At 37.8% G+C, this 13,189-nt stretch overlaps 3 protein-coding genes across 4 annotated transcripts; 2 read left to right on the forward strand and 1 right to left on the reverse strand.

Annotated features, from left to right (window-relative positions):
* Window positions 1-681: 681 nt before the first annotated feature.
* On the reverse strand, window positions 682-2,252 carry LOC309474655 (uncharacterized protein). The gene is made up of 3 exons (XM_082137207.1): window positions 2,238-2,252; window positions 1,454-1,668; window positions 682-1,357 (listed from the first exon to the last, which is right to left on the reverse strand). The coding sequence occupies exons 2-3, from the start codon at window positions 1,662-1,664 to the stop codon at window positions 1,044-1,046; spliced, it is 525 nt and encodes a 174-aa protein (XP_081993333.1). The 5' UTR covers window positions 1,665-1,668; window positions 2,238-2,252; the 3' UTR covers window positions 682-1,043.
* A 230-nt stretch (window positions 2,253-2,482) lies between these two features.
* On the forward strand, window positions 2,483-8,087 carry crbn (cereblon). 2 transcript variants are annotated; one of them, XM_082137172.1, is made up of 11 exons: window positions 2,483-2,626; window positions 3,165-3,274; window positions 3,513-3,715; window positions 3,885-4,043; window positions 4,142-4,298; window positions 4,678-4,740; window positions 5,040-5,124; window positions 5,215-5,330; window positions 5,462-5,526; window positions 6,611-6,742; window positions 6,842-8,087. In XM_082137172.1, exons 1-11 carry the CDS (start codon window positions 2,554-2,556, stop codon window positions 7,017-7,019), a joined length of 1,341 nt encoding a protein of 446 aa, XP_081993298.1. In that variant the 5' UTR covers window positions 2,483-2,553; the 3' UTR covers window positions 7,020-8,087. The 2 variants fall into 2 exon arrangements, with proteins under 2 accessions (XP_081993298.1, XP_081993299.1); XM_082137173.1 differs by having other exon boundaries at window positions 4,681-4,740.
* A 452-nt stretch (window positions 8,088-8,539) lies between these two features.
* Window positions 8,540-10,833, forward strand: vhl (von Hippel-Lindau tumor suppressor). The gene is made up of 3 exons (XM_082137208.1): window positions 8,540-8,999; window positions 9,897-10,019; window positions 10,292-10,833. Exons 1-3 carry the CDS (start codon window positions 8,804-8,806, stop codon window positions 10,483-10,485), a joined length of 513 nt encoding a protein of 170 aa, XP_081993334.1. The 5' UTR covers window positions 8,540-8,803; the 3' UTR covers window positions 10,486-10,833.
* Window positions 10,834-13,189: the final 2,356 nt, after the last annotated feature.

Raw genomic sequence — 13,189 nt, forward strand, 5'->3', positions numbered from 1 at the left:
TATCCTTGATTCATAGCACACTCACAAAGGCTCATTACCTTCACACACAGTGTTGTAGTTAGTCATAACCTATGATTCTGGTGTTTTCATTCACATTGCAGTCAAAGAAAACGCTGGAAAATGAGGGAGATCTCACTGGCAGTTCGCTAACAGCAAGTAAGCAGTTAGCGAACCTGCTGTAGTAAAACGTTAAGCACAGGCACATACAATCACATAGACTTGCACATAAAGACATGGTGGAGACAAACACACTGACATGAAATCACTGTTCATCGTTTGAACAAAGAAGGGAAAAAACACCCTGAACACTCCACCCTTTCCAGTTCAAGCAGGAAATGCTGAGCAGGATAAAGTAGGTTGAGTGTTTATCAAGGATTCTGTTTTATCTGAGCATCAGTCCTTTTGATCATACATTAGCATGTGTTCAGTTTCCATTGCAAATGTGTTTACCAGTCCCTGTTGATATGTGTTGATGCAGGATATCACATAGGTATATTTATTTAATGCATCAGCTCTAACTAGAGCATTATATTTCAAGACAGCAATGATACAACACAAAAAAAAAAAGTTAAGGAAAGGATATGAGGAAATATCATCTGTTAAGTAAGAAGGAAGGGTGAATTTGTCATTTTATAAAAATGAAATAGTGTGTTAACATATAGTTATTTGCAACAAGTAATGTGGAGCTCAGATGAAGCTTTATTGGATTAAAAAGCCAACATATCATTGCATACATTTTTCATGAACTTACATTCCATGCTGGTAAAATCCCTGAAGGTCACTATCTTTGGAAAGTACCGTTCTTAGAAGCAGTTTAACCATTTTTTCAAGAAAAAAAATCATAAGGTTAAAGTAACCTTTTTATTGGTCAGCCATCAAAGGTCATATCTCTATAACACAATAAGACATGCAGTTAAAAAAAAAAAAAGTTTATTCAAAGCTTTATTTAATAAGAAAGATAATTGTGCAGAAGCAATTTAAAATCAATTTGAAAATATATAATTGATAAACAAATATACAAACAAATAAACAAACCCTGGAAATCAAAGCATGTTGAAAAGGTCACTGAGGAGGACTGTTTCATCATCATCCTCAGGCCCAAAATTAAAACTCCATCCTTCATAAGCAGGTTGTTCACCCATAAAAAAGTCATCATCCATCCGGAGCGTATGAAGTAGCTCCTCTAGACTAAAATGCTGAAAACCCCTTTTACTATGAAACGCTTCTTTATTGATGAAGGGATTGGTGCCCATGTCCTCATTCTTGAACTTTCTCTCTCTGCCATGATCAGGGTTAGTTAGATGGTCCATTTGATCATAGACTCGCCTCTTCTCTTTGTCAGACAACACCTCATAGGCTAAAGAAAAAAATGGAACAAAATTATTAATAAAAAAACTTCAGTTTGGTAGTGAATACATTTATTTTAGGATGTACACTTCTCATCCACACACACCCTGAGCAATGTGTGTGAAGGTCTGCTGTGCATTTGGGCTTTGGCTCTTATCAGGATGGTGTTTAAGGGCCAGCTTGTGAAATGCTTTCTTGATCTCCCTTGAAGATGCAGAGCGAGGAACTCCAAGAACTGAGTAATAGTCACTCACACAAATACAGGCACACACACATAACAGAAGCACCATGCATATATGCTCTGCTGACGCCATCATTCACCTGAAGATCAAATGAGAATAATAAACAAACCTATACACATACTGTTCAAACATCGACCACGAGACATACTTAAGCAGAAAACAAACATCTATAATGATATATCAAACAAAGTGACATCTGTTAACAAATTATGCCAATACATTTTTCCTCATACGTAATGTAAAAAATTTTTTCCATATGTGCAATTACGTTTAACTTTTAAAAAACTTTTTTTTTTTTTTAATCAATCCACTCATCAAGGTGTCCTAGCAGAGTAATCACAGGTGTAGTTCATCACATTAACTATATGGACATGCTCCAATTAGTTTGACAACCAGAAAGTCTCAAAAAGAGCTTATTTTAAACAGCATTGCTGTTTTATTAGGTATAATTTAAAATTTGAACAAAACATTTTTTGTAGTTTTGCTAGTATTGGTATTGTGGTGGGTTTTTATCTTTCTTGGGGAAAAAATGATACTGATGCACACACAATTACAATACAATGGAATTCACACTTTTCTAGTGTCAAAAAACTCTTGGGCCCACTAAGGTTTCATAAGAAAGAAATTCATACATTTCAGCAAACTTACCAAAAGGAAACCTATATCCAGAACATTCCCTGAAAAAAAATTGTAAAGTAACGTTACAGTTTTTACTTATCACGATCAATAAACGCAGAATTTCAATCAATGCTGACCCAGCGTTTCGAAACGTTATTGCGCTCTTTTAGTGGTATTTCCTCGTGACCGAATTAGTGTGAACAATTTCAAAAGATTCGATTCATTAAGATGATTCAAAAGATTCACTATGCCACTAACATCCATTCACGTGAGGGCGCTGTGTTTTTGTTCGCCTGTCTCTTCACGGTAGTGCTGCTTCTTGAGAGCGGATTGTAAACACACGGCTATGGCTGCTGAGAGGGGCGGAGGCGACAACGACGTTAACGACGAAATGGGGAACCAACTACAGCTCCTGCCTGGTGCGTATTCCTATTTGTGTCTTATTAAATACGGAGTTATATCAGAGTCGAAATCATTCCATCTTAATGTCCTCCTCAAAACTTGCAGGGAGATCTTTACAGACATTTCCAGAACCGCAGCAGTCGCATGACAGCTGACAGGTTTTCTTTACAAACTGAAAGTATCTGCGTACACCTGTTATTTAGAACACACACTATTTGCACTTATGTGCAAAGGTATTTTTGTATTTAAGGTATTTAAAATGGACGCAACAATTTTTGAAGTCAAGTGTTGTACGCATTTTGTTGTTTTATTGTGTTGTCAGCTAATAGTTGTTATTCATTGCATTATTATTATGTACCTAGATGAGATATTTGCTGATATTGCTTGATATTTGCTGTTTGCTTAATAGTGACTTTCATGTTTGCCCGTTGTCCTCAGATGACTCGTTGTAATGTAGTAGTTGACTAAATGAAAGTATGAGTCATGAGTGAAAATGGAGTAAATAATAAGAGGAATTATATTCCACTTCTAATCTTTATATTTATTTTTTAATAGAAAATGAAGAGGAAGATGAGGATATCATGGAGACTGAGGATCGAGATGGTGAGGATGCAGAAAAGCCAAGTATTATAAACTTTGACACGAGTCTGCCAACTTCACACGCTGTGAGTGTCATCTGTCATCAAGTACTTTTAAACACTAATAAGATTAAAATCATTTTTAGGATATAGCTCTTTCACTCATTTGAATTCATTAGCATGCACGTTAATATTAAATAAGTCGTTTATGGATGATTTTTTGCTGTAAAAGAAATCTCAATTTATAGAAATAATGTAACTAAGTCATCAATAGTTTTTTATTTTATTTTGCATGTTCGTCTTCATTTGTGTGTGCACTGTGAAGTATCTGGGCTTAGACATGGAGGAGTTTCACGGCCGTACCCTGCATGATGAGGACAGTGTGCAGACTCTGCCGGTTCTTCCCCACGTCGCCCTCATTCTGATCCCAGGTCAGACGCTGCCCTTGCAGCTTTTTCGACCACAGGAGGTCAGCATGTTCCGCAACCTCATAAGCCAAGACCGCACGTTTGCCGTGCTTGCACAAAGGTATTAACAGACACAAGATGTAGAATAATAACTACTCCACATTAATGATCACGTACCTTTGATTCCTCTTCAAAGACATTATTTAAGCAGGTTGCAGTAGAGGGTTTGCAGGTGTATTGATATTTTGTACATGTATGTCATAGTTTGACCTGGTTTCTATTTCTCTCAGTCCTGATACGAGTGGAGCAGAGACAAAGGCAGAGTTTGGGACGACGGCAGAGATCTATGCATTTCGTGAGGAACAGGAGTACGGCATCGAGACAGTGAAGATCAAAGCTATTGGACGGCAACGCTTCAGAGTGCATGAAATTCGCACACAAGCAGATGGGTAGGGGTATTCACATGCTTTCAGTGGGTACAATGCTTATTTTTCATTGAATTCAGTTATGTATTTTTTTTATTTTTTTTTTACTATATATTTCGTAGGATTCGTCAAGCAAAAGTACAGATTTTACCGGAAAGGATTCTGCCAGACCCTTTATGTGCACTGCAATTCCTGCCCCGCTTGCATACATGCACTCCACAGACCAAATGCTCACAAACAACACCACTGCAGGACCGGTGCAGCCAGACCTATAGACAGGTAACTGACATACAGGTAAACACACATCACTTTAGACCACTTTAGGAAACATCCGAGGGGGTCACAGGATGAAATTTATAATTATTATAAATGCAATTATTGTTGTTGTAGTTGTTATTATATTAAAACATCTAACTATTATTATTAATGCACTAAAAAACGTAATTAAAATGCTAAAAAACATACACTCAAGATCAAAACTGAAATAGTTTTCCCCCTCAATAACTAGTTTTTATTAAAGAACTCCATTTAATATAGTTTTATAGTGTATATAAATATATATTTTTTTTTTTGGACTAGTTATTCTACTTTATCATTGTTTTGCCATTACTTCTACACGTAGTTTGCATGTCACTTTCCCTCTCACTTTCTTTCATAGAAGAAGCTCCATTGTGCTGGTATGACCTCATGGCCTCCCTGGGTGTATGCCCTCTATGACTCTGTGAGTTTGATCTCTTATTATTAATTTGATTATATCATAAACAAAAGATTTTACACTATACATTTTAAAGTCTTAAAGGTGCATTTTTTGTCACTTAAACCATTTTACCTTTTAGAAATAAGAGAGAACTTATTATTTACTTATTGTAAATATTATTTAACTTTTATTCTTATTATTTATTTAGATTGTAAATACATTGATCCGTTTCTAAAAGGTACAATCTCAGCAAACTATCATCATCATTTAGATAATATTGACAACATTTTAGCACTGATGGTCATGCATGTGTTTCTCTCCAGAAAACTCTCATGACCAGAGTAAAGAAACAACTCCATGAATGGGATGAAAACCTCAACGACGAGTCCCTGCCTACAAATCCCACAGGTACACACTGAGCACGAGCACACAGACACTTTCAGGCTCACACACACAGTCAAGTAGTTAGAAATTGTCTCTCTCTCTCTCTCTCTGCAGATTTCTCATACAGGGTGGCCGCATGTCTACCAATAGATGATGCTCTACGACTTCAGCTACTGAAGATTGGCAGTGCCATCCAGAGACTGCGCTGTGAGTTGGACATCATGGACAGGGTGTGTATGTGTATAGTTGCCTTTGTCTGTTAATCTTCATATATGTCTTTCTATTTGTCTAGGAGTTTGTTTTATGCATTGTAAAATGCAGGAAAAGATCATGTTCATATTTTTTTTTTGTCTCTTTACAGTGCACCTCTCTCTGCTGTAAACAGTGTCAGGATACAGAGATAACCAGCAAGAATGAGATCTTCAGGTCAGACAATGACTTTTTTTTATTTTTTTATGCTGAGAACTGAATTTGACAGTGTAGTTATATATAATATATTGTTTGGCAATTGAGGAGAATTAAAGGGAAAGATTACTAAAAAAATATATTTTATCATCAAGGCACCAAAGCCTGTCAAGCACCAATGAGGAAAATAAAGCACCCTAAAAGTTCCATGAAAGTGGTCGTATGAACGATTCATCCATGCAAATATTTCATTAAAAAAACAAAAACATTTAGACATTTCCAATGTCAGAACGCGATCTTCTGGTGAAACAACTGACTTCTCTCTGGTGACGTACGTCGGACTTCTCCAGTAATTTAGTCTACTTAAAGTCCCGGTGAACTGGAAGTTGCAACCGACTTTACTTCTGTGTTGTGACGCATTTCCAAGTGAAACGGAATATTGAATAGAGGGCGGGGTTTTACTTTAGCGCTCCTCCTCTCCATCCCTCGCTCATAGCAGACTGATGGTTGGAGGGGAATGGCTAAGGATATTCTATCAATCCATCAAACTGATGTCATCAGAGAAGCAACGCCATTTCAAATCGGAAGCAAATTTTTTGATTTCGATTTGAAATTATTATTTTTGTATTATTATTGACAAACAAATTATTTTCTGTGTATTAACTTGCATGGATTAATTATTCACCACAAGGCTACCATAGTAAATAAGGTCAATTTTTACTTCATGACGACTTTGAACCCTGCACCTTTCTTACAATCGACTGGAAGCTCGCAGTCAGATCTGCCTCCTTCAAGTCTACAACTGAAGGATAGAACCAAGTCCCCTCCCTATATTTTTTATTCGAATGCACATTACAACATGGAAGAAACAATGTGTCGCTCCTTCCTTTTATTGCAACTTTAATATTCAAAGTCCTCTGAAGCCCTATGATAGCTTTCGTTGGGGAAAAGATCAAAGTTTACATTGTAAAGTCATTATTTCCCTGTTGAACTTTTCAATGTCTTGAGGCTTATCAAATGATGACAGACTTTACATTTTTGGGTGATCTTCTCCTTTAAGATGGAAATGAAAACAGTTACTCATGCAACACTCCTCTGTCTTTAGTCTGTCTCTGTATGGGCCAATGGCAGCATATGTGAATCCACATGGTTATGTTCATGAGACACTTACGGTCTACAAGGCCAACAACCTCAACTTGATTGGACGGCCTTCCACACTGCATAGTTGGTTTCCAGGGTGAGATTTAATGCTTTTGTATGTTCAATAATGTGTTTTTGATCACTTGAATTTTGATTAGCCATTGTCACATCAAATTTGATGCATTTCTTTTCTTAGGTATGCGTGGACAATTGCTCAGTGCAGAACCTGCGGCTCTCATATAGGCTGGAAGTTCTCAGCAGTAAAAAAGGATCTGAGTCCACCTCGGTTCTGGGGTTTGACTCGTTCTGCCCTGTTACCGACAATCCCACAAGGCGAGGAGGGTGTCAAGGGGTCACGCTTGCTGTGCCTGTGATGTGATCTGACGATTACTTGTGACCTTTAACCCAACAGCTCACAAGCATATGCTCCCCGAGGGGTCTCCTCTATCACCCCAAAAACATGAGACTCCAAACCACACCTAGAGAGAGAGAAAGTGTTTTTGTGAGTTTATATGTGTAGATGTGTGCATGAACGGAGAGGAAAGAAAAAGGGGACAGTGATGCATAAGATACAGAAGTAGAAAGTTGTTGCCTTCACACACCTTGTGCTGTGTAAATTACAGGCTGATACGTGCAATATCATACCAGATGAGCTCTTTAAGATTACAGTCTGTTTAAATGCACTTAATTTACAGTCTTTTCTTCATCATTACTGACTAGATGACAGTTATTGATGCTCTTTAAGCAAGATCTTGTTTGGATGTTCATGAAATAAGTACCGTGTTAAAATAGGGACAAATCTCTAACACCATCTCATTTAGTCTGACGAAAAGTCTTTCATGCCCACATTTATTATCATCAATCATCATGTAGAATACCTCAATCAATTAATTGTTCTTGGACATCTAAGCTTCTTCAAAACAAGATCTAAACTGCTTCAAATGAAATAATTCTCCACATGCTGTCTCATGTGCTTGCTTCGGGTACTTGGCACACAACACCTGGCTAAAATTTGCAGATTGTGAAGAATAAAGGAAATATCAGGGAGTTACCCTTTGTTATTCTCAAAAACTATTTTGTATTTCTCAGTTTCTGTTTTGCTTTTTCCTTTGTCATTTGATTATTTGGAGACCATTTAATTAAATTATGGTTTGATGTATATTTTGAGTTGAGAGCCAAAAACAGATGTGTGTATCCAGAATGGAAGTAGCGTGTGACAAACTACAGTCTCCACTGAGAATGTCCTAAAAATATAAAGATTCTGTTCACATGTTCATTAAATGGAGTGCAAAATACACTTTATACAGACAATCGGCACACATGTGTATATTCTCCACCAGTTACATAAAAAAAACACTGACTTGCATATCTGTAATGTTTAAGACATAAAATACTGTTCAGTACGAATAAATTCTCACCAATAAACCGCTTCTGAAAAGTCAGTGTGTTTCATCTTTAAGGACATTTTGGTAACACTATAATTTGTAGAAACATTTATAGTATGGCATTATAACAGAGCCATAGTCTGATCACAGTCTGAACACATTTGTAGACAAAATCCAAAATTAGAAAGTAATTCTATTAGGTTGAAAATATGATTGTCAGCATTCTGCTGAAATAGCCTAATTGAGGTCATGTGACAACAATGAATCATTACTTCTGTTTGAAACATCTGTTGCATAATGCCTACTAATATATCTTATGCTACTTTTTAAAAGAGAAGGAAGTTACGTTATACAGTATATATACCGCAATCATTTAGTATTTCACTTCGAGCACGGCTGTACTTCCTCCAATAGAATCTGTCCCATCTCACTTCATGCGTCATGTTTTCATTTCCGACCAAACCACTAGAGGGAGGTGTTGGTATGCTGTCGCGCGCTTTCTTCCTCACTGGCTCTCACGTTATTACGCAACAACAACAAACGTCTAGCTGTACAGATGGATGTCTGATAGTCACGTACGCGTTCTCTTCTTTCCGTTCGTGTTCTCTTTAAAACAGATCCCTGATGGTCCGAGCTGATAGTGAACTTTATCGTATCTAGTTTGTGTCTGTTTGCACTAGAGAGAACTAACGTTAGCGCTTTGGGTGTAACGTTAAGTTACTCCGTAGTAGCGAAGCTGTTATTTGTAGATTTGTGTTGGTCCTGTCCTGTCGATGCCTCAGGAATCTCAGGAGGGGCAGCAATCGCTGCCGCTGGTCCGATCTCTGGTCAGCCAGATACCGACCAACGTTTTGTTCTGTAACAACAGCCCGCGCGTCGTGAAGCCCGTCTGGATCAACTTCCGAGGGGAGCCGCAGCCATACGTAGATATACAGCCGTACACCGGTCGAAGAATGGCAACTTATGTGGGTTCGTCAAATCATCATTGAATTACGCTCTTTATAAATTGGTAGCATTACAGTATGAGGCGTTCTGCTCGTTCAGGGTTATTTTAATCCTGTTACACCTTAAGAAGTAAAAAAAGAAAAGAAAAAAAATGACATTCAATGCACAAAATGGCTAACCACCAATTGTTTTGCACCAGGCAAACCAAACTGTTCAGTCTGGTTGAGCACAATTGAGCTGTATCTAGTCAAAGAAGAAACTGCTTGAAAAATTAACTTTGACCCCAAGTGTAAGTGATTCGAAACCATTGACATCTTGGTTAGACTTTTTGCAAGTGGTGTTCACTGCTCACTGCAGAGCCAATGGGTGGAGCTTGACGTCCAGCCCCCCCTTTCTAGACGTAATGGGACCCAACCTATCCCTAAACCCAGATGTGGAGCTTGGGGAAGGTCAAGCTCCATCCATTATGTCCAGAGACACTGTCCACACAATGTACATTATGTACCCCCTCTTTGGATGTCATTTGGCTATAATGGGTGGAGGTAGGTTCAACTAAACCCTAACTTTAACCATGACTCCATCCCTCCACCCATTAGTTCAACCGAGGGGAAGCTGAATGTCATTTGGCTCTGCAGTGAGCATTTGTATTGCAGAGCCAAATGGGTGAAGCTTGACCTAGTCCAGCTCCACCTCTGTGGGTCTAAGGGGTGGAATTTAACTAATTAGGCTTGGGAATAGGGTAAGTTTAGGGTTAGGGTGTGATTGGACCTTCTAGCTCCACGAGCAGCCTCTTGTTCTTGACTTCTTCATGGTAATAAAATGAATAATCTCAAAGATATTGTCTCTGTGCCTTAAAGGGTTAAGTAGTGCAATAATCTATTTGAATGACATTTTCTTATACTGCATTTCTGTTTACGTCAGGACACCCATGGATGTTTCGGGATGCAGAGACTGACGATCCAATGGTAGTCAATAGTAAAGAGATGTACTTGCCAGCCTCTGTTGAAAATGGACAAGTCTCAATTGCGCACATCACATTTCCTGGTAAACATATTTCACTGGCTTTTGCTTAAGTATTCAGGCTGATAACCAATTCAAATTAGAAATCTTACACTAATATTGAGTAACTGTGATAACTGTATTTCTAGGCACGGCAAAAATATCAACACTTAATATTATTTTCATTGTAAAAGAAAGATCTTAAAAAAAATCTGGAAACACACACACACGCACAATTATAGGATCATTAATCAGACTGTGAATCTGAAACCTTTGTGAATCTAAAATTGACTTTGCATTTAATATTTGTTTACCAGTGTTGACCTTGCGAGATCGCTGTCTGCAAGCTGTGAGGCGGTTGGTGCGCAGAGAAGATATCTGTCGGCTGGAGATCGCCCGCTGCCTACAAGATGACCTTTCTCAGAGACCCAGCATCCACGCCGATCTACGACGCATTAGCCAGCGAGTGGAACAGAAGTTACTGGAGAACAGAGAAAAGCAAAACAGATGAAAATATGAGCGTTAACTTGGACATATTTACTGAGCAGACCTGTGCACCAGCACCATATACAACGGACAATGTAGTCTGACACTGTAAACTACAAACCTGAGATCAGGCGGAATATTTTCTTAAGCAAATGGATGCTTTAAACATGTATCAAGCAATGCATTCAGGTCATATAGGCTTTAATGTGTGGCACTGACTTGAGAGCCCACAGAAAGAACTTTAGAAAATGCAGATTTTGTGTGATTGTCTGTGCAGTAGACCTTGCAATAGCTCTCGGTATACTTTTACTCTGTTACCAATAACTTTATACTTGGAAAAAATTTCTTTGTAAATAAAAATATATAAAAAATTTGTAATTATATCTAACTTTCTAATTAAATCTAACGACTTGCATCAAGACAGCATTCATTATCTATCTATCTATCTATCTATCTATCTATCTATCTATCTATCTATCTATCTATCTATCTATCTATCTCGTTGGCAAGGGAGGTACGTTACGAGCATGTCCTTGATCCCCCATTTTATGCTTCATGTTGGGGTTGTTGGTGTGTGGAGTTTGCTGTGGCTGGTTGCAGTTTAAGTTGAGAGGCTTTGACCTCAACCTTGCTGATAGTTGCAAGATTTTTCCCCAAATCACAACCACACTCCACTGGACCTTGTTTGTGGAGTGAACCACAAGAACAACCTGTGAACGGAGACCTTAAGAATTTTTGTTAGTGACACATGTATTAACTCATCTGCTTGTCTGGCCGGTCGTCCTTTTTTGATGAGACTTGTAAAATTTCATGTTAAACAGTAACAAGACAATATTTTATACATTTGGAACAGAATCAGTTCTGTTCGACGGAATCCATCATGACATCCTGCAAAAGGAAAAAGTTAAGTATGGGTTGGACAGGGCAAGTTATGCGCTGCACAGGTGTGGCATTGTTTCTTTCTGCCACAACAATAACCCAGCTCAGGATAGTTAGCCAAAATCATCCATGGCTGTTATTGGGTATATTTTACCCTGTGGCCCCACTTAATAAATTTAGATACAGCTGTTTTGATTGACATAATTTATTTGTCTTGGAACACCATATTTCACACACACTTCACACACCCCTCTCTGGCCAGAAATTCATACCTTTTTGTCTGCCATAGCAGTTTATGAACTGAATGGGGAACATATGTTTAATAGGTGTGGAATACCACCAAATCTGAACGGTAACAACTTTTACGACGACAGAAACTACTGAACGTAGACACACTGTGGCATTCCCCTTGCGACAGTGTCTAAACGTTAGGATATAAATATAAATTAAATTGTACGATGTAGTCGCCATGTGATTGAGTTTAACACAGTGAACGTAAACCTAACTTTTCAAAATCGAATAGATTAAACACTTTGAATAATAATCGTAAAGACCTTCAGTTGCAGTTGAGAGAGTCCGTTTTAATTTCTCAGATGCAATTTGTCATTCATTGCACAATTTAAATTTTTCTAACTTTTTGTTGTTGCTCATAAGCTATTTAAAAGAAGATTTGTAAATCTTCACACAATCTTTTATCCATGGACAAAAAGAAAATAACATTTCCATCTCGTACCTCTGGTGATGACAGCATGTGATTTCAAAAGTTTATAATTAGATCCATTGTTTTCAGTGAATCTAGAAAATGACCTTTTAAATGAAATGGAGTGACCAATATTTTTGCTTTTCCAGCCATAATTTCTCTTTGGACGCCTTGTGGCCTATATTGTATTTTTCTTTTCCATAGAATTCTGCATAGTCAATAACCTTTTCATGCCTTTACCACTAGTTGGTTAGTGTAATAACCCTCACTATGCCAAATCCAGCCTCAGTTTTAACCGATATGCTCTCACTTCCGCTATTGAACTTCCTGCAGTAGGGCTGTTAGTCGTACCTATTGAAAGCAGGTTCAAAGAGTTAGTTGAAGAAATATGAAGAATTGCTGAAACCAGTGAGTAATCAAAAACAATCAAGTTAATATCATAATGAACTAAATTTGAAACGGTCTCTGTAGTGAACATTGAAAATGCAGCACCTGGCCCACAAGGCTGATACATTGGATTGTCTTTCTGTGTGGATTGTCATTCAGTTGAACTTCAGGCTGATACATTGGATCGTCAGGCTGTGATGGTGCTCTCCTCGGTCTGGCTTTTGATCCATCCTGCCACAAAATTGCATAATGCATGGCAAAATTGTCTTTAGGAAAAGTCTCAAGTGAATTGTCACCTTTGCACTGAATCAGTCTCCCCATGCTGACCCCTCTCAGAAGTGCCAACTTCCTCTTTTGGAGGGTGGCTAAATGACTGTTATGTGCTTGTTCAAATCACAATTTCTATTTTAAATTGGTCACACAATCTCATTCTCATACTATGCACAATGCACAAAAATTATCTTAGTTAACATAAACCAAAATCTTAGAATCTCTGCAATGGATCAGTTTTTTTTTTCACATGCACTGTCTCCCACAAGGGATAACGTGATACAAAGTCTAGAAATCTTCAGATAGAAAGTATAATATTTAAACACGTGCAGTTAATATCTTATTATTCATCACTTTAAGAGCACCTATTGCTCGGTTTTATATATCTCATATACATTAATAAATCAAAGTCTAACTCATAAAAGTTTCTTCATGACTCAGAATTTCCTAATTATCACAGAGTGCATATTCCTGTTATTATTATTTTTATCCT

This window comes from Leuciscus leuciscus (genome assembly GCF_965113295.1).
Source record: "Leuciscus leuciscus genome assembly, chromosome: 14".
Lineage (NCBI taxonomy): Eukaryota > Metazoa > Chordata > Actinopteri > Cypriniformes > Leuciscidae > Leuciscus > Leuciscus leuciscus.

Coding starts and splice junctions, on each gene's coding strand:
- LOC309474655 (XM_082137207.1), bottom strand. CDS start 1,664: ATGATGGCGTCAGCAGAGCATATATGCATGGTGCTTCTGTTATGTGTG. Junction 1,358..1,453: donor CTTCACACACATTGCTCAGG/GTGTGTGTGGAT, acceptor TTTTTTCTTTAG/CCTATGAGGTGTTGTCTGAC.
- crbn (XM_082137172.1), top strand. CDS start 2,554: ATGGCTGCTGAGAGGGGCGGAGGCGACAACGACGTTAACGACGAAATG. Junction 4,741..5,039: donor TGTATGCCCTCTATGACTCT/GTGAGTTTGATC, acceptor GTTTCTCTCCAG/AAAACTCTCATGACCAGAGT. Junction 6,743..6,841: donor CTGCATAGTTGGTTTCCAGG/GTGAGATTTAAT, acceptor TTCTTTTCTTAG/GTATGCGTGGACAATTGCTC.
- vhl (XM_082137208.1), top strand. CDS start 8,804: ATGCCTCAGGAATCTCAGGAGGGGCAGCAATCGCTGCCGCTGGTCCGA. Junction 9,000..9,896: donor AAGAATGGCAACTTATGTGG/GTTCGTCAAATC, acceptor TGTTTACGTCAG/GACACCCATGGATGTTTCGG. Junction 10,020..10,291: donor TGCGCACATCACATTTCCTG/GTAAACATATTT, acceptor TTTGTTTACCAG/TGTTGACCTTGCGAGATCGC.